The 21094-nt window shown below is 40.3% G+C and overlaps 2 protein-coding genes across 3 annotated transcripts; both read right to left on the reverse strand.

Annotated features, from left to right (window-relative positions):
• Positions 1-223: 223 nt before the first annotated feature.
• Positions 224-8426, reverse strand: LOC113009334 (kelch-like protein 10). Of its 2 annotated transcripts, none has more exons than XM_080296375.1 (5): positions 5912-6151; positions 4168-4651; positions 3141-3755; positions 2077-2226; positions 224-684 (listed from the first exon to the last, which is right to left on the reverse strand). In XM_080296375.1, the coding sequence occupies exons 1-5, from the start codon at positions 6061-6063 to the stop codon at positions 322-324; spliced, it is 1764 nt and encodes a 587-aa protein (XP_080152501.1). In that variant the 5' UTR covers positions 6064-6151; the 3' UTR covers positions 224-321. The 2 variants fall into 2 exon arrangements, with proteins under 2 accessions (XP_080152501.1, XP_080152502.1); XM_080296376.1 differs by lacking the exon at positions 5912-6151 and adding an exon at positions 8349-8426 and having other exon boundaries at positions 225-684.
• Positions 8427-10760: 2334 nt separating this feature from the next.
• On the reverse strand, positions 10761-18645 carry LOC113014658 (kelch-like protein 10). Its single transcript, XM_026156326.2, has 5 exons — positions 18386-18645; positions 16551-17034; positions 15264-15878; positions 12597-12746; positions 10761-11205 (listed from the first exon to the last, which is right to left on the reverse strand). The coding sequence occupies exons 1-5, from the start codon at positions 18535-18537 to the stop codon at positions 10843-10845; spliced, it is 1764 nt and encodes a 587-aa protein (XP_026012111.2). The 5' UTR covers positions 18538-18645; the 3' UTR covers positions 10761-10842.
• Positions 18646-21094: the final 2449 nt, after the last annotated feature.

Raw genomic sequence — 21094 nt, forward strand, 5'->3', positions numbered from 1 at the left:
TTATTGTGTTTACCTAGCAAGAGTTGAAAAGTCCGACATGCGGCTTATTGTGATCTAGTCACCCTGTGTGCATGTCTGGTATGGCTACTCAGCAGCCATACATTACAGGGAATGAAAAAATCTTTTCAATTTGTTATTGTTGCAATTGCATTCTCTTAATAAAACCCAGTATCTACAGTGCAGGCTCTCCTACTGAAGGTTTTTGAGATACCTACAAAAAATGTCCAGTTCACCAGCGGTTTAATGCTCTAAAGATTTATTTCAGTCCTTCATGTTGGCGTCTCAGATGTTAACACATGGCAGTACAGCACTTTAAAGATGTTACGTGGACTCTGCTGACTCCATTGCTTCTTCTGGCACATTGGTAAGTGGCAGGAAGTCACGAGGAAAGGTGTACTCAGTCATGTTGCAAAGTCCGGACACCACACAGCAGCTCAAGGCGCTGCGGAAAATCTCCATGTCGCACGCCTCATACCACTCATTGGTTAAAGTGTCGTAGTACTCAACGTTCGAAGTGGTGGTGAAGCCGTTGAAACCCCCGACGACAAAGAGGCGATCGTCAATTACCTCAATGCCAAAGTTGCTGCGGGGGGTCAGCATAGAGGACACGAGGTTCCACGTATTGGAATGTGGGTTGTAAGCCTCAGCGGTGCGCAGACGGTTGTTTCCATCGAAGCCACCAACCTAAAAGTAAATACGTGGGTCAAATGATTGAATGTAAGTGTAACCAGCTTCACCGTACCCCTGTAAGAAAATGTACCTGCTATATGTCTTTAGCTGTTTTTGCACAGATACTCCAGAAAATGACTGAAGAATTAAGTTGCAATACTGTCCAAAGTTTCCCTTAATATGTAGCCGATACAAGGAGATTGTTTACCTTAGGTGTGATCTGACTACTGGAAATACTCTGATTGGTTTAGGGTTTTACCTGGATAAAGCGAACACCTGACATATTCTCATGCTGTTATATGGAGTTTACACATAAAAATTGTTTAAAAAAGGCCCATTAATGTCCCAGTATTTGCATCCTCACAGGCCCACATTTGTTGGGAATGTCTAGAAAAGATCAGGGTGCAATGGTGTGTGAAAATGACTTCTGAATTAAAAGGAGAAAGTAAAATAAAGTAGAAGCCAGCTGTTGTGGAAGTCTGTGAGACCTTTTTTCACTCAAGCCTCAACTACAGCTATTAAAGCACTGTTGTCTATCACACCACGCTATTATCAACAAAGATGAATAGCCCTCGACAAAAAGTATTTGTGTTTTCAGTATAAATGTCTTCACAGCTCTTTTGCCTTTAGTCCAAAAAGGAACATTGAGTTCCAGTCCTTTCTTCCTATAACAGATTAAAGTAGCCCTGACAGGCCTTGGGGCCTAAAAGCCTGATCAAAGACCCTGAGGTCAGCACCAGGGTAAGGTCACTGCATTCTGCTGATAATAACTTTTCCTTTATTTGAATAGAGACTTAGTCTGAATAGAAAATAAATACTAAACGGTAGCTAGCTAAATAAAGAAGGGTGTCTCAGAAGGTGAGACTAAAATCTTTGCTTTTTACCAAAGGGTGCAGCTGCAAAACAACTAAATAAGTGGTTTTAAGGCAAATAGCAAGATAAAATTTATAGCTAAAATGCCTACCGTCCCCAGAGGATGAGTTCTAATCACTTGGCTTATTCCCTCATTTTTCTAAAGGTGTTGCAGGATGAGTTTGAAATTGTCTCTAACATATGTCCTCTATGGAACGATGAGGATGACAATGTTGGTTTTGAATAAGTATTTCTGTTGTACTGAGTGAAATGTGAAATCATCAGTGAAATCATTAAAGACACAACATTCTGGGAATGAGGCACATGAAAAAAAAAATGAGGCAGAAACATTAATCGGTTAAATTAATACATAGAATGAGTAAGAATGCCTTCTCTGAACCTGTGGTCAGGATAGGAGTCTGATCATTGATAAATACAAAACAAAGTTAACAAAATTCTGTGTCAGCCAAATCTGTGTTAAGCCTTGCTGATCAAAGCACATTACAGATTTGATTTGTATGTTACGTGAGTGTCAGCACTACTTTGTGGTCTTACTGCAAAGACATGATCCGCATATGCAATGACACCTATCCCGCTGCGGCGGCTGTTCATGGGACTGATCATCGTCCACTGGTTGCTCTCTGGGTTGTAATATTCAGCTGTCTGCAGACACTCGTTGCCATTGAATCCACCACAAATGTAAATCTGAAAACAAAAAAGGGACATTAAATATCTTTACATTTCTTAGATTTCAGTTGGAAACAATGTTACCTGTAAGTGAAATGTTTCCACATCATTTGTGAAGTAAGACCGATACTCAGTACCCAAGTGTCCAACTGAAAATACAAATGTGTAATAACAAATGTGTGTGTTTTACAATTACCTGTCATAAAAACATGTTTATGCACCCAAATTTTACCTGAGTATGTGGGACTTCTTTCAGTCAGAAAGCCAGAAATGAATCAAACATAACATTCAATCAATAAGGCTAATTTTTCTGTTCAGGAATGCAGATATATAATTGTAATCTGGGATCTTAATATAATAAAATAATGATGTGTTTTACTATTTTTTTAATATCTGTTATATTTTAGTTGACAAGTCAACTCAACTAAAGTACTGTACATAAATGCAAAGATGCACTTGTGATCAGTTAGAAACAAAATAGATATATATTAGTATATTTTTCAACTTTTTAAACTATACTTTTAAATTTGAAAACATGAACATAGAAACCAGTTTGTGACCTATCTTGCACCTCGCTTCACTGTAAAAATGTGTATTCCCTGACTGGTTGGCAAGTGGTTGCTGGAGGTTGATGGCTGTCACTACTGTGAAATTGTAACCAGGAAGGTGTTGCACCACAAGCCTCCCTGTGTTTCCTTTGGTCGTAAGCAGACTGTTGAGGTTTGCATGGAGTACTCTGACTTGTCTGCAAATACTCACAAACTATTTGCTGTAGAAATCTGTAGAGTCTTTCATACAATCACTGCCTAACCAGCTGAGGAGTACACATTTTTCCCTAGCTACTGGTTGTTACCAAAGGTTGCTGACAGGTCTCTAGGCCTGTGTGCCTGAGACCCTACTCTATTTCTCTGCTACTCTTTTACTTCACCCACCCGGTTGTTAAGTGTTGTGCAGCTGGCGTCGCTCCTCTGTTCGTGCATCGGTGCAATAAGACTCCACTGGTTGATTTCAGGTTGATAGCGCTCTGCACTGCTGAGTCGTACATGCCCGTCGTAGCCTCCCAGGGCATAGATGAACCCGTTCAACACAGTCACACTCACATAGCAGCGGCGGAAGTGCATGGGCCCCACCTCATTACAGGCGCGAGTGGTCAGGTCAAACCTACGGACGCTGCTGAAATGCTCCACCCTGTCGAAGCCACCAATGAAGTAGACGTACCCGTTGAGGAAGGCGGCTCCATGATAAGCACGAGGACACTCGAGGTTGTTCGTTACGTTTACCCAGCGGTTAGCCCGGCAATCGTAGGCCTCGATGCCGTTAGTTGGATCACCACCACTCCACCCCCCAATGGCCAGCAGGATGGAATGAGGCAGGCGGGGACGAGCAAGAGGGTGACACAAGCCAGACATGAAGGGTCTGCTTCCTAGACCATGTATGTCTAAGATGACATTACTTATCATGGACACGCACTCAGAATTGGCCCCCACCAGCTCACTAGACAGCAAATTGTCCTTTAGGTAGTCTGACGTCATCAATCCCAGTCGGACCTACAGAGAGATGACAGAAGAGAATATGACTATGAATTTCAACTACATCAGTTTTAGTAAACTCAAGCTTCTTTAGGATAATGCTCCTAATGTTGTTTAATTTTCTTATTGCTAGCAAGAGAGCGACCAAAGTCAGACACCATTAGTCTTTTCGTCAGCAGGGACAGTTTTTAGTCATAGCCCTAGCAACTATACTTAATAAATATAATTTATTCTATAGCATGTGTGTAGAGATCTGATACGGTTTTAATGCTCTTGAAGAGAATTTCTTAAATGTGGTTTGGCTACAGCTGAAAAGAGCAACATCTTGAGATATTAAAGCATCCTTATACCCAGATGGATCGACTCAATCTATGACTTAAATGCTGAAGATTTAAGTCCAAACTAAATGTAGTAATGAAAGTTTATAGACCTTGGGCAACAGAGCGGTGAGGTGTTGTTTCCGTTCTGCAGGTACATGGCTAATCCACTTTGTAAGCACTTCATACACAGTGGTCTCCAACTGCACATTGAGGTCGTCTCTATCAAGGATGTCAGCAAGTTCCTCCACAGTTAGCTGCAGGAACTCCTCCTCAAGAACAACCTGCTTAAAGTTATTGATGATGTAGTGGTAGGCCTTGGCGCGTAGTTCGGGTGATAAGCATACTTTTGTGAACTGCCAAATGTCAACGCAGTTCTCTGGGCACAGTTGCTCCCCGAGGAAGTCAGAGCAGAGTTTCACAATGTCCATTGCATTGAATTGATCAGCTGCCATGAGAAGTTCCACTACATTTTCCCCCGTTATGGAAACTGAGCCAGTGTATGCAAAGTCAATGATGAGTCCCATCATCTCAGGAGACACGCCAGGTATGTTGAAGACCTGTTTGTCTGGGTTGCTCCAGCGGCTGAAAAGAGCCCTGAGGGTAGAGATGGAGACAGAGTAGAGAATATTAAAAGGTGTGGAGGCAACAAGATAATAAACTATGTCATGCACAAGCAAGATAAATATATAAAATCTGTTGACAGGAATGGAAATGATTTCCTAATTACATGTGTTGCTATGTGATTACTGTGATAGTCTTGTAATGTCTAGTCCATATTGCCATAGAGTATATAACTCCAAAACAGAGTTTGTACATGTTTAGTGCGCTTGATTGTTGGGTTTTCAATGTCTTTATTACATTGGCACCATGTTTATGAAGCTTTTGCCAAACACAATGCAGTCCCACACCACGACAGAGCCTCCACCGTGTTTTAAAGTTAACTCTAGACACTCACTGTTGTACCTCTATGACAAATGTTGAAATCAACTCCATAAGGCCAGTTTGCTCTGATCTTTAGTCTAGTTATTGCATAATTTGGCATACCTCAGTCTGTTTCCTTTCCTTATGGAAGTTCCAGTGCATGTTGCTTAATTACAGTCTCTGTTTTCCTTCCACAACCATTTCTGATGAGGTTTCATGATAAGTAGATGGATTAAATGGTTTTGTGTCAGGAATTTGCTGGACTTCTTAAGGACATGACTTTCAGATACTGTTCATCTGCTGTAGATCATTACTTTTTTATGTGTGCTACTCCTTGTTTTGTCTTTAACGCTGGTTCTTCACTAAGTTGTGTGTTATGTGTAGAAACAATAATGGTTCATCCTTCGAGTTATGGTAGGTGTCCTTTTTATGCTTGAATGATTCATAGATCAGCATTAAATGGCTTAACAAACAAATAAACAAATGAACAAAAACTCATCTATAAACTTTTGCTCAGCGTATGACTTTATAACAGAGTTCAATCTTTTTAGTATCAGTAAGCCTGGTGTGTTTTATTGGGTTGATAAGAGTGCATCAAAATGTTGTAACTTAATAAAACACATAAATTAGACTTCAGTTCAACACAGTCTGAATTTAGTTCATATAATCACCAAGTGATTCACAGTGCTTTTTAAATGGCACATTTACTGAAGTGGAATCTCTGTGAAGGTAAAGATGAAATCTGCAAATGTTTGCATTATGTTTTGGGTGTATCTGTCAGTTGACCGTGACAAAGTCTTTCTATCACAAAAGTTTTATGATTCAACCCGTTCCTTTTTGTTGGCACTGTTTCACAGACTAAGTACATGAATTACATTTTTCACAGGTATAAACCAGTCAACTGTCCTTCACATTATTAGGTAAGCAACTCACCTGAAGTACGGCGTACAGTTACAGAGGATGACCCTGTGGACCGGAAATTCAACATCCTCCACTTTGATGATTGCATCACAAAATTGTCCCTCCGAACGGAGTTCATTATACACTGAGCTCGACTTGTATGGCGGCTGGCCTTCTTCACTCATCTTGAGTTTTGTGACTGTTTTTCTTAGTTTTTTTGTCTGAAGTTTGTCTTGAAGTGTTCAGATCACAAAATCAAATCTAACTGTGGAATTTGGGGAATGGAGCCTATGACATCATCATGACTTGGCAACAGTTGCCCCATAGAATTGTTTTGAAATGTATATTTACATTGTTTTAATGAACCTTTCATTGCATAAAAGCTTTGTTTTGATTTGATTTGGATTTAAAAAATTGCATATGAGCCTCACAGATAGCATACAGCATTTTGTATGTTTGCCTCACAGAGGTCAACTAGTAAAATAAGCACTTCAAAACACTCTTACGAATGGACTACAATATCATATTTAGCTCACATTTAACCTTAATAGGCCATTTTTTTAATAAAATGACTTTGTAATATCCGAACACAGATATTACAAAGTGTGGCTAAGCTGTTTTCTTGGGTTGTATTAGACTTTTATCTAGTTGGAAAAATGGGCTCCTGCACTTTACTGATGTACAATAGTAGTAAGAAACAAACAAACAAACAAAACACATATATACACTGTATGTATAGTACAAGACTGTTATAATGACGGTGCTTGACAGTATTACCTCAAACAGGTGCAAGCAGTCACCTGTCTGAGCACAGACTGCAGATCTGTTGTTGAGCAATTTCTTTCCATTCATAGATATATGCAGCATCCAGCTGCAATGGGTTCTGGTTGCCTCTAATGAACATGCCAGCCCAAAATTACCCAGGCATATTCAGTGGGAGAGATATCAACACTAAATGCTGGCCAAGGAAGTGTCTGGATATGCTAGTGATCTCTGGCAATGTGGAGGCGACACTCAAACTGCCACAGGCCGGGTTGTCGTACAGGTTAGAGAACTTCATCTCGATAGCTCTGTCAAGTCACTTCCACCAAGAACAGTCAGATGGTCATGCAAGGGATCACGTGGGATCATGCGTCATGCATGCTCAGCCTGGCATCAGGATGCTTCAGTCAGATGCAGCAGGGTGGCAGTGATGACAGTATAAGGCATACACCTGCTTCTAATATTGAGACTCGTGCCTTGAGAATGTGGCACCCGTCTATGCATCCAGACAGGTTGCCAGTCTGTCACAGAGAGACAGAAAGGACATTCACACTCACACCTATGACTAATTAAGAATTGCCAGTTTAGCCTCATATGCGTTTTTGTTCGCTAATCACTGCACCACTGTGCCACATGTGTGCACGATGGCAGTGGCTTACAAGATACATCTGGTGGTCAATAAATTAGCAGGTCAGCGGCTTGATCACTGGCTTCTGCATTCTGAGGAGTCTGAATATGAGTGTGCGCGAATGGGAATGCATTAACTTGAACCTATTCTGAGCTGTACAAGTGAGTTTATTTGGGCTTGGCAAAGAAACCCCAACCCCGCCACTGACTAAAATCATTCAACTTGAACCAAAGACTGCTCGCAGAATATGTTTGGGTTCTCTACAATATTAAAATTATGTACTAAGAAACGCATTTAAAAGAAAGACTGACAATTTATTGCATTTGCAACATAAGCCTTGTTTTGTTTTTGTTTGTTTTTCTGACTGGTATAGCACTAAAGCGGAACTTGTTATAATTTACAAAGTTAAGCAGAAAATTAGGCCATTGTAGCTCCGTCAAGCTTTCACTGTATGACAGAAAACAGATCAGCCTTAAATGGCTTAACAAACAAATAAACAAATGAACAAAAACAAAACCATTCCTCGGGTACAAGCACTGGACTAAAAAGGGTGAAAAATGTCCAAACGAAACCTTTACAAGCCTTCAAAAAAAACACGTTGAGAACTATTGCTCAAGTGGACTTTTAAAAAATCATTTGTTTCAAAGCAAAATATAAAAAAATGAGAGGCAACTCAAAACTTTTGCTCAGCGTATAACTGTATAACAAAATTCAACATTTTTAGTATCAGGAAGTCTGGTGTGTCTTACTGTATCAAACAGTGGGGAAGATATTAATATAACTTAATAAAACACTTCAATTAGACTTCACACAATCACCAAGTGATTCACAGTGCTTTTTAAATGGCACATTTACTGAAGTGGAATCTCTGTGAAGGTAAAGATGAAATCTGCAAATGTTTGCATTATGTTTTGGGTGTATCTGTCAGTTGACCGTGACAAAGTCTTTCTATCACAAAAGTTTTATGATTCAACCCGTTCCTTTTTGTTGGCACTGTTTCACAGACTAAGTACATGAATTACATTTTTCACAGGTATAAACCAGTCAACTGTCCTTCACATTATCAGGTAAGCAACTCACCTGAAGTACGGCGTACAGTTACACAGGATGACCCTGTGGACCGGAAATTCAACATCCTCCACTTTGATGATTGCATCACAAAATTGTCCCTCCGAACGGAGTTCATTATACACTGAGCTCGACTTGTATGGCGGCTGGCCTTCTTCACTCATCTTGAGTTTTGTGACTGTTTTTCTTAGTTTTTTTGTCTGAAGTTTGTCTTGAAGTGTTCAGATCACAAAATCAAACCTAACTGTGGAATTTGGGGAATGGAGCCTATGACATCATCATGACTTGGCAACAGTTGCCCCATAGAATTGTTTTGAAATGTATATTTACATTGTTTTAATGAACCTTTCATTGCATAAAAGCTTTGTTTTGATTTGATTTGGATTTAAAAAATTGCATATGAGCCTCACAGATAGCATACAGCATTTTGTATGTTTGCCTCACAGAGGTCAACTAGTAAAATAAGCACTTCAAAACACTCTTACGAATGGACTACAATATCATATTTAGCTCATATTCAACGTTAATAGGACGTTTTTTCAGATTTTTCTGCATTTTATGGTTTCGTGTGTTGGCTCTGTTATTACTGAGGTTCCAGTTGTTGGGGACGTGCTGTACTAGACTCCGTTATGTTGAAATAACAGTTCCCAACAAAAATGCAATCCAGTTTATCTCCCCAGGAAACTACAAACACACAAATAAACATTTGTAACCATCAGTTTTTACCCACATTTTAATACACAATGCTGTAACATGAACAGAGTCAAAGTATTGTGTATTAGTGATGGTCCTGTTTTTATGCATGCTAGGTCATTGGAAAAAATTCTTTGTGGACACTTCAAGTCAAGTCAAGTCAAGTCAAGTCAACTTTATTTGTCAATACTGCCACATGTACAGGACATACACAGAATAGAAATTGCGTTACTCTCAAACCCTAGTGATTAGAAAAATGCAAATAAAATAATTAAAGAGTAAAAAGTATACCCCCCTGTACTTTCCTTACTACACAAGCCAAAATATTTGTTATTAAACATATGAGTCTAAAAATACATGACAGTGCCAAACACAGATATTACAAAGTGTGATTCATGGTTAAGCTGTTTTCTTGGGTTGTATTAGACTTTTATCTAGTTGGAAAAATGGCCTCCTGCACTTTACTGATGTACAATAGTAGTAAGAAACAAAAAAACAAACAAACAAAACACAGGTTTATGATCTAAATAGATTTTTATAGAGCCACAATATGATATACGCACTGCATGTATAGTGCAAGACTGTTATAATGACGGTGCTTGACAGTGTTACCACAGACAGGTGCAAGCAGTCACCTGTCTGAGCACAAACTGCACGCACGTCCAACTCTGTTGCTGAGCAATTGCTCAAAGATATAATATATACGACTAAAAGCAGGTTGTATATGACAAGCCTGGTTTGATGCAGATGTAGAGCATTTAATGAAAACATCATCCTAAAATTAAAATTATAATGGAATGAGTTTGATTTAGAGTGTTTATAAAATGGAGCAGCAGGAACAATCCTGGGACAGGTTTGTCTGCTTGCAATAAGAAAAATGTAAGAAATGTTTACAGTAAATTCATAAATCAATCAATTCAGCATCAGAATAAAGATGATACCACCATGGATGGAGGATGTTCCTATGAACAGCTTTGCACATCACTGTCTACACGTTTACCTCCATAAGGTGTTGTGTTACTGGTGTTGCTTCAACCTTCATGTTGTGCAGGTTGGGGGATCAGATGTCCCTCTATAAGGGGGACTGCACAGCATTTTTATGCTTTCCCCCTCTCCCACATCTTGAACCAATGTCCCACATTTTACAGGCTCTGCAGGACATCCACCTTTCTAAACACTGGATTTTCCTCAGTACATATAAAGTTGGTGCTTTTATCATGAACAAATATATCATTCTGTGCAATATAGTGGAAAATACCACAAAGCAGATGACAGATATACTGAGAAATAGAGTTATTTTTCAGTTTCACATAAGAGAAAAAATGGTGTGAAGCGACACAGTATATTTGTGTGATATTTGGCTAAAGATTCATAAATTGTCAGCTAGTGCTCCAAAAAGACCTATGGATACATCCTTACTCAAACCTATAGACTGTTACCAGACAGAAGCGCAGCTGAAATAACAAGGGGGAGTGAAAACTTCCCTTTATTCTTATTGTGTTTACCTAGCAAGAGTTGAAAAGTCTGACATGCGGCTTATTGTGATCTAGTCACCCTGTGTGCATGTCTGGTATGGCTACTCAGCAGCCATACATTACAGGGAATGAAAAAATCTTTTCAATTTGTTATTGTTGCAATTGCATTCTCTTAATAAAACCCAGTATCTACAGTGCAGGCTCTCCTACTGAAGGTTTTTGAGATACCTACAAAAAATGTCCAGTTCACCAGCAGTTTAATGCTCTAAAGATTTATTTCAGTCCTTCATGTTGGAGTCTCAGATGTTAACACATGGCAGTACAGCACTTTAAAGATGTTACGTGGACTCTGCTGACTCCATTGCTTCTTCTGGCACATTGGCAAGTGGCAGGAAGTCACGAGGAAAGGTGTACTCAGTCATGTTGCAAAGTCCGGACACCACACAGCAGCTCAAGGCGCTGCGGAAAATCTCCATGTCGCACGCCTCATACCACTCATTGGTTAAAGTGTCGTAGTACTCAACGTTCGAAGTGGTGGTGAAGCCGTTGAAACCCCCGACGACAAAGAGGCGATCGTCAATTACCTCAATGCCAAAGTTGCTGCGGGGGGTCAGCATAGAGGACACGAGGTTCCACGTATTGGAATGTGGGTTGTAAGCCTCAGCGGTGCGCAGACGGTTGTTTCCATCGAAGCCACCAACCTAAAAGTAAATACGTGGGTCAAATGATTGAATGTAAGTGTAACCAGCTTCACCGTACCCCTGTAAGAAAATGTACCTGCTATATGTCTTTAGCTGTTTTTGCACAGATACTCCAGAAAATGACTGAAGAATTAAGTTGCAATACTGTCCAAAGTTTCCCTTAATATGTAGCAGATACAAGGAGATTGTTTACCTTAGGTGTGATCTGACTACTGGAAATACTCTGATTGGTTTAGGGTTTTACCTGGATAAAGCGAACACCTGACATATTCTCATGCTGTTATATGGAGTTTACACATAAAAGTTGTTTAAAAAAGGCCCATTAACGTCCCAGTATTTGCATCCTCACAGGCCCACATTTGTTGGGAATGTCTAGAAAAGATCAGGGTGCAGTGGTGTGTGAAAATGACTTCTGAATTAAAAGGAGAAAGTAAAATAAAGTAGAAGCCAGCTGTTGTGGAAGTCTGTGAGACCTTTTTTCACTCAAGCCTCAACTACAGCTATTAAAGCACTGTTGTCTATCACACCACGCTATTATCAACAAAGATGAATAGCCCTCGACAAAAAGTATTTGTGTTTTCAGTATAAATGTCTTCACAGCTCTTTTGCCTTTAGTCCAAAAAGGAACATTGAGTTCCAGTCCTTTCTTCCTATAACAGATTAAAGTAGCCCTGACAGGCCTTGGGGCCTAAAAGCCTGATCAAAGACCCTGAGGTCAGCACCAGGGTAAGGTCACTGCATTCTGCTGATAATAACTTTTCCTTTATTTGAATAGAGACTTAGTCTGAATAGAAAATAAATACTAAACGGTAGCTAGCTAAATAAAGAAGGGTGTCTCAGAAGGTGAGACTAAAATCTTTGCTTTTTACCAAAGGGTGCAGCTGCAAAACAACTAAATAAGTGGTTTTAAGGCAAATAGCAAGATAAAATTTACAGCTAAAATGCCTACCGTCCCCAGAGGATGAGTTCTAATCACTTGGCTTATTCCCTCATTTTTCTAAAGGTGTTGCAGGATGAGTTTGAAATTGTCTCTAACATATGTCCTCTATGGAACGATGAGGATGACAATGTTGGTTTTGAATAAGTATTTCTGTTGTACTGAGTGAAATGTGAAATCATCAGTGAAATCATTAAAGACACAACATTCTGGGAATGAGGGACATGAAAAAAAAAAGAGGCAGAAACATTAATCGGTTAAATTAATACATAGAATGAGTAAGAATGCCTTCTCTGAACCTGTGGTCAGGATAGGAGTCTGATCATTGATAAATACAAAACAAAGTTAACAAAATTCTGTGTCAGCCAAATCTGTGTTAAGCCTTGCTGATCGAAGCACATTACAGATTTGATTTGTATGTTACGTGAGTGTCAGCACTACTTTGTGGTCTTACTGCAAAGACATGATCCGCATATGCAATGACACCTATCCCGCTGCGGCGGCTGTTCATGGGACTGATCATCGTCCACTGGTTGCTCTCTGGGTTGTAATATTCAGCTGTCTGTAGACACTCGTTGCCATTGAATCCACCACAAATGTAAATCTGAAAACAAAAAAGGGACATTAAATATCTTTACATTTCTTAGATTTCAGTTGGAAACAATGTTACCTGTAAGTGAAATGTTTCCACATCATTTGTGAAGTAAGACCGATACTCAGTACCCAAGTGTCCAACTGAAAATACAAATGTGTAATAACCAGTGTTGGGACTAACGCGTTATTAAGTAACGCGTTACAGTAACTACGTTATTATTGTGGTAACGAGCACGGTAACTAGTTATTATGCCAAAACCGGGAACGCGTTACTGGGATTTAGATGGGCTCGTTATTCGTTACTTTGTGTGGTGGCTATCGCGGAGCTTCCACAGATTCAATAACATTAGCAAGTGGTGGAAGCCAGCAGGTGGATGAAGGAAAAGGGAGGCAAGAGGAGAGACCCGAAGCAGCCGCTGGTCCGAGAGTGTCAGGTGAACTGAACTTCAGGTAAGAAGTTATAACCTGCAGTCCATCTGGGTCAGATATGAACCAAGTTTAGGTGGAGTTTATTTTCGTTGTGCTGACTTTTTCGTACTGCGTGCTAGCTAGCATGATGGAGTTTCTATACAGCTGGGTGGGTGCTATGATGTTACTGATGTTGAACTTTATTTTGTTCATAGGTTAATTATTAGAGTTTCCAACCGTCCCGTAAAAAACTGAATCGTCTCGTATTCAGAGAAAATATTACGCGTTTCGTATTGAGGTGAAAAGGAACAGTTTGTCCCGGACTTCAGCTACAATGAAAAAGACACAAAGCTGGAGTTATTCTGTGTTTGCTGCACAGCTGCCTCTTCTTCTCTCATCCTCTCACAGTCCCTCTCCTGTTTCTACTTCAATCATGAAACTGATCAATGATCAGCTGATCGGCTTTTCTCTCTTGTTTATTTATCGCCCACTTTGCGCCAGAAAGAGGAAACCAGCGGATGTCGCGGTAAACAACAGCAGCACTTTTAAGCTTGATCAGCTGTTGTTAGAATTTATTTAATATTAATTTCTAGTATCAGCTGATGTTGGCTGGAGCCACAGCTGTAAACCTGCTGGTCATGATATCGGTTTGGTTATGTGATGAGAGGGAAACACGAAGATGAAACCAGGAGATGTCCTTATTGAATCATCAGAGCTGTGATGGAGAAACAGGTTTACCTTTTAGTTAACATGAATGAGTTGATGTAGGGCATGTAGGGCATGTAGGGAAAGGGGGGCACAAGGAAATACTTTCTTATTCTCATTTAAAATGTCTCACTTTTAAAAAAATAATTATCTGAGTCTTGCAACAAACAATTGATAGATTGATACATATATACCATCAGAACAGTGTACATCACTGTCACAACAGCATTTATTTTCATTCAAAGGCTTTATGATTTTTCCTAATGGTCAAAATGCCCGGGACGATTTTTTATCCCAGTCCAGCTCTGCATGCAGCTCATCTGCAGTCTGGTGTTACCTACATCTAGGATAGAATCAGGCGTGGGATTTCTCTCGTGGAAATGTGCACATTATTTTTTCCTTTCTATTGGTAGGTGGCACAGTGCACTTGTGGTGAGTAAGCAAGCTAGAAGACTGGCAATCTTGCTGGGTATCCAGTTACGGAAGCAACACATTAACAAGAGAATTCTGAGTTAAACCAAAGTTACTTTCCCTAGTGACTAGTTACTCTGAAAGTAACGAGTAACTTGAAGTAACTGAGTTACTTTTGATAGAAGTAACTAGTAATGTAACTAAGTTACTAATTTAAAGTAACTTACCCAACACTGGTAATAACAAATGTGTGTGTTTTACAATTACCTGTCATAAAAACATGTTTATGCACCCAAATTTTACCTGAGTATGTGGGACTTCTTTCAGTCAGAAACCCAGAAATGAATCAAACATAACATTCAATCAATAAGGCTAATTTTTCTGTTCAGGAATGCAAATAAATAATTGTAATCTGGGATCTTAATATAATAAAATATTGATGTGTTTTACTATTTTTTTAATATCTGTTATATTTTAGTTGACAAGTCAACTCAACTAAAGTACTGTACATAAATGCAAAGATGCACTTGTGATCAGTTAGAAACAAAATAGATATATATTACTATATTTTTCAACTTTTTAAACTATACTTTTAAATTTGAAAACATGAACATAGAAACCAGTTTGTGACCTATCTTGCACCTCGCTTCACTGTAAAAATGTGTATTCCCTGACTGGTTGGCAAGTGTTTGCTGGAGGTTGATGGCTGTCACTACTGTGAAATTGTAACCAGGAAGGTGTTGCACCACAAGCCTCCCTGTGTTTCCTTTGGTCGTAAGCAGACTGTTGAGGTTTGCATGGAGTACTCTGACTTGTCTGCAAATACTCACAAACTAGTTGCTGTAGAAATCTGTAGAGTCTTTCATACAATCACTGCCTAACCAGCTGAGGAGTACACATTTTTCCCTAGCTACTGGTTGTTACCAAAGGTTGCTGACAGGTCTCTAGGCCTGTGTGCCTGAGACCCTACTCTATTTCTCTGCTACTCTTTTACTTCACCCACCCGGTTGTTAAGTGTTGTGCAGCTGGCGTCGCTCCTCTGTTCGTGCATCGGTGCAATAAGACTCCACTGGTTGATTTCAGGTTGATAGCGCTCTGCACTGCTGAGTCGTACATGCCCGTCGTAGCCTCCCAGGGCATAGATGAACCCGTTCAACACAGTCACACTCACATAGCAGCGGCAGGAGTGCATGGGCCCCACCTCATTCCAGGCGCGAGTGGTCAGGTCAAACCTACGGACGCTGCTGAAATGCTCCACCCCATTGAAGCCACCAATGAAGTAGACGTACCCGTTGAGGAAGGCGGCTCCATGATAAGCACGAGGACACTCGAGGTTGTTCGTTACGTTGACCCAGCGGTTAGCCCGGCAATCGTAGGCCTCGATGCCGTTAGTTGGATCACCACCACTCCACCCCCCAATGGCCAGCAGGATGGAATGAGGCAGGCGGGGACGAGCAAGAGGGTGACACAAGCCAGACATGAAGGGTCTGCTTCCTAGACCATGTATGTCTAAGATGACATTACTTATCATGGACACGCACTCAGAATTGGCCCCCACCAGCTCACTAGACAGCAAATTGTCCTTTAGGTAGTCTGACGTCATCAATCCCAGTCGGACCTACAGAGAGATGACAGAAGAGAATATGACTATGAATTTCAACTACATCAGTTTTAGTAAACTCAAGCTTCTTTAGGATAATGCTCCTAATGTTGTTTAATTTTCTTATTGCTAGCAAGAGAGCGACCAAAGTCAGACACCATTAGCCTTTTCGTCAGCAGGGACAGTTTTTAGTCATAGCCCTAGCAACTATACTTAATAAATATAATTTATTCTATAATAATAATGGACTGGATTTATATAGCGATTTACAATGCCACTATTCATTCACACACTGGTGGGGGCAGCTACGGTTGTAGCCACAGCTGCCCTGGGGCAGACTGACAGAAGCGAGGCTGCCATATCGTGCCATCGACCCCTCTGGCCAACACCAGTAGGCGGTAGTGTAAACGACCAGGACAGAGAGCCCGGGGATCGAACCGGCGACCTTCCGGTTACAGATACGCTTCCCAACCCCCTGAGCCACGGTCGCCCCGCTAGTTTGTGTGTAGAGATCTGATACGGTTTTAATGCTCTTGAAGAGAATTTCTTAAATGTGGTTTGGCTACAGCTGAAAAGAGCAACATCTTGAGATATTAAAGCATCCTTATACCCAGATGGATCGACTCAATCTATGACTTAAATGCTGAAGATTTAAGTCCAAACTAAATGTAGTAATGAAAGTTTATAGACCTTGGGCAACAGAGCGGTGAGGTGTTGTTTCCGTTCTGCAGGTACATGGCTAATCCACTTTGTAAGCACTTCATACACAGTGGTCTCCAACTGCACATTGAGGTCGTCTCTATCAAGGATGTCAGCAAGTTCCTCCACAGTTAGCTGCAGGAACTCCTCCTCAAGAACAACCTGCTTAAAGTTATTGATGATGTAGTGGTAGGCCTTGGCGCGTAGTTCGGGTGATAAGCATACTTTTGTGAACTGCCAAATGCCAACGCAGTTCTCTGGGCACAGTTGCTCCCCAAGGAAGTCAGAGCAGAGTTTCACAATGTCCATTGCATTGAGTTGATCAGCTGCCATGAGAAGTTCCATTACATTTTCCCCCGTTATGGAAACTGAGCCGGTGTATGCAAAGTTAATGATGAGTGCCATCATCTCAGGAGGCACGCGAGGTATGTTGAAGACCTGTTTGTCTGGGTCGCTGCAGTGGGTGAAAAGAGCCCTGAGGGTAGAGATGGAGACAGAGTAGAGAATATTAAAAGGTGTGGAGGCAACAAGATAATAAACTATGTCATGCACAAGTACTCCAAGTAACTCCAAAACAGAGTTTGTACATGTTTAGTGCGCTTGATTGTTGGGTTTTCAATGTGTTTATTACATTGGCACCATGTTTATGAAGCCATTGCCAAACACAATGCAGTCCCACACCATGACAGAGCCTCCACTGTGTTTTAAAGTTAACTCTAAACACTCACTGTTGTACCTCTATGACAAATATTGAAATCAACTCCATAAGGCCAGTTTGCCCTGATATTTAGTCTAGTTATTGCATAATTTGGCATACCTCAGTCTGTTTCATGAATGTGTCATGAATTTGCTGCATTCTTTCTTTTTTCTTAAGGACATGACTTTCAGATACTGTTCATTTGCTGTAGAACATTACTTTTTTTAATACGTGCTACTCCTTGTTTTGCCTCTGTCAGTGCGCCCCAGGGCAGCTGTGGCTACAACGTAGCTTGCCATTGCCAGTGTGTGAATGTGTGTGTGAATAGGTGAATGACTGAATGTAGTGTAAAGCGCTTTGGGGTCCTTAGGGACTGAGTAAAGCGCTATACAAATGCAGGCCATTTACCATTTGTCTTTAAAATTGGTTCTTCACTAAGTATGCGTTATGTGTAGAAACAATAATGGTTCATCCTTTGAGTTTTAGTGTCCTTTTTATGCTTGAATGATTCATATATCTGCGTTAAATGGCTTAACAAACAAATAAACAAATGAACAAAAACAAAACCATTCCTCGGGTACAAGCACTGGACTAAAAAGGGTGAAAAATGTCCAAACGAAACCTTTACAAGTCTTCAAAAAAACACGTTGAGAACTATTGCTCAAGTGGACTTTTAAAAAATCATCTGTTTCAAAGCAAAATATAAAAAAATGAGAGGCAACTCAAAACTTTTGCTCAGCGTATAACTGTATAACAAAATTCAACATTTTTAGTATCAGGAAGTCTGGTGTGTCTTACTGTATCAAACAGTGGGGAAGATATTAATATAACTTAATAAAACACTTCAATTAGACTTCACACAATCACCAAGTGATTCACAGTGCTTTTTAAATGGCACATTTACTGAAGTGGAATCTCTGTGAAGGTAAAGATGAAATCTGCAAATGTTTGCATTATGTTTTGGGTGTATCTGTCAGTTGACCGTGACAAAGTCTTTCTATCACAAAAGTTTTATGATTCAACCCGTTCCTTTTTGTTGGCACTGTTTCACAGACTAAGTACATGAATTACATTTTTCACAGGTATAAACCAGTCAACTGTCCTTCACATTATCAGGTAAGCAACTCACCTGAAGTACGGCGTACAGTTACACAGGATGACCCTGTGGACCGGAAATTCAACATCCTCCACTTTGATGATTGCATCACAAAATTGTCCCTCCGAACGGAGTTCATTATACACTGAGCTCGACTTGTATGGCGGCTGGCCTTCTTCACTCATCTTGAGTTTTGTGACTGTTTTTCTTAGTTTTTTTGTCTGAAGTTTGTCTTGAAGTGTTCAGATCACAAAATCAAATCTAACTGTGGAATTTGGGGAATGGAGCCTATGACATCATCATGACTTGGCAACAGTTGCCCCATAGAATTGTTTTGAAATGTATATTTACATTGTTTTAATGAACCTTTCATTGCATAAAAGCTTTGTTTTGATTTGATTTGGATTTTAAAAAATGCATATGAGCCTGACAGATAGCATACAGCATTTTGTATGTTTGCCTCACAGAGGTCAACTAGTAAAATAAGCACGTCAAAACACTCTTACGAATGGACTACAATATCATATTTAGCTCACATTTAACCTTAATAGGCCATTTTTTTAATAAAATGACTTTGTAATATCCGAACACAGATATTACAAAGTGTGGCTAAGCTGTTTTCTTGGGTTGTATTAGACTTTTATCTAGTTGGAAAAATGGGCTCCTGCACTTTACTGATGTACAATAGTAGTAAGAAACAAACAAACAAACAAAACACATATATACACTGTATGTATAGTACAAGACTGTTATAATGACGGTGCTTGACAGTATTACCTCAAACAGGTGCAAGCAGTCACCTGTCTGAGCACAGACTGCAGATCTGTTGTTGAGCAATTTCTTTCCATTCATAGATATATGCAGCATCCAGCTGCAATGGGTTCTGGTTGCCTCTAATGAACATGCCAGCCCAAAATTACCCAGGCATATTCAGTGGGAGAGATATCAACACTAAATGCTGGCCAAGGAAGTGTCTGGATATGCTAGTGATCTCTGGCAATGTGGAGGCGACACTCAAACTGCCACAGGCCGGGTTGTCGTACAGGTTAGAGAACTTCATCTCGATAGCTCTGTCAAGTCACTTCCACCAAGAACAGTCAGATGGTCATGCAAGGGATCACGTGGGATCATGCGTCATGCATGCTCAGCCTGGCATCAGGATGCTTCAGTCAGATGCAGCAGGGTGGCAGTGATGACAGTATAAGGCATACACCTGCTTCTAATATTGAGACTCGTGCCTTGAGAATGCGGCACCCGTCTATGCATCCAGACAGGTTGCCAGTCTGTCACAGAGAGACAGAAAGGACATTCACACTCACACCTATGACTAATTAAGAATTGCCAGTTTAGCCTCATATGCGTTTTTGTTCGCTAATCACTGCACCACTGTGCCACATGTGTGCACGATGGCAGTGGCTTACAAGATACATCTGGTGGTCAATAAATTAGCAGGTCAGCGGCTTGATCACTGGCTTCTGCATTCTGAGGAGTCTGAATATGAGTGTGCGCGAATGGGAATGCATTAACTTGAACCTATTCTGAGCTGTACAAGTGAGTTTATTTGGGCTTGGCAAAGAAACCCCAACCCCGCCACTGACTAAAATCATTCAACTTGAACCAAAGACTGCTCGCAGAATATGTTTGGGTTCTCTACAATATTAAAATGATGTACTAAGAAACGCATTTAAAAGAAAGACTGACAATTTATTGCATTTGCAACATAAGCCTTGTTTTGTTTTTGTTTGTTTTTCTGACTGGTATAGCACTAAAGCGGAACTTGTTATAATTTACAAAGTTAAGCAGAAAATTAGGCCATTGTAGCTCCGTCAAGCTTTCACTGTATGACAGAAAACAATGGGAACGGGTCTCTCTTCCCTTAAACCTATCAGCTGTGATTGAACACCTGAGTAGGTAATAAAGCATCTTATTGCAAACACATTCAACACAAACCACATTTTGTTTTTGGTTTTATTTCGCACACACAAACTCATTAAAAAAAAACATCCTTTTTTTTTTTAAGCTCACACACAGATTGTCTGATACATTTTCCCAACCTCACATGTACACGCATCATTACACGGAGGCATTCAGATATGCAGCTGCACACTTGCTCAAGCTTTATCACCCCCAAAATCTGTGCCCACTCCATGTTATTATACTACTGCCTTCCTCAAAGGCAAACACAGCAGGTAGCCTGAGATCTAATTAGCTAGTTAGTCTTTGGTTGACTGAGTAAAGACCCCATCCGAAATAAATCAGAGATCTCAGTTCGTGACATTTTGCTGTGATAAAGGGGAAACGTTCGCGGCTGTGAACAGTAGGAGAGGGCATTGTCCTGATGAATTTCTGCCAAACAAAGCTGTTTCTGATACGACAGTGTCTGAGGAGGTATTCATAAAAAAAACAAACAGGCAGCATAGAAGAATGACTGTAATCAAACAGATTTCATCAAAACTACTTGAACTTATTTACTGGGGTCGCTGTGCTTGTTTTCAATTCACTGGCCCACTAATCTGTCTCGAAGGCAAAACAACTCAGAGTGAGATGTCAAAACATTCAGACACACAGCGTGAGACGAATATTTAAAGGGGGAATACTTTTTTTTTTACAGGCCCAAAAGCAAAAACTGTGGCTATAAATAACTGCATGCGGCTGATATGGTGCCTCATCAATACGCATGACTGAAAGATTTCTGATGAATTTCCTCACTGCACCATTTGCACGCAAAAGGTTGGAGAAGAC

Source organism: Astatotilapia calliptera, chromosome 22 (genome assembly GCF_964374335.1).
Source record: "Astatotilapia calliptera chromosome 22, fAstCal68.1, whole genome shotgun sequence".
Classification (NCBI taxonomy): domain Eukaryota; kingdom Metazoa; phylum Chordata; class Actinopteri; order Cichliformes; family Cichlidae; genus Astatotilapia; species Astatotilapia calliptera.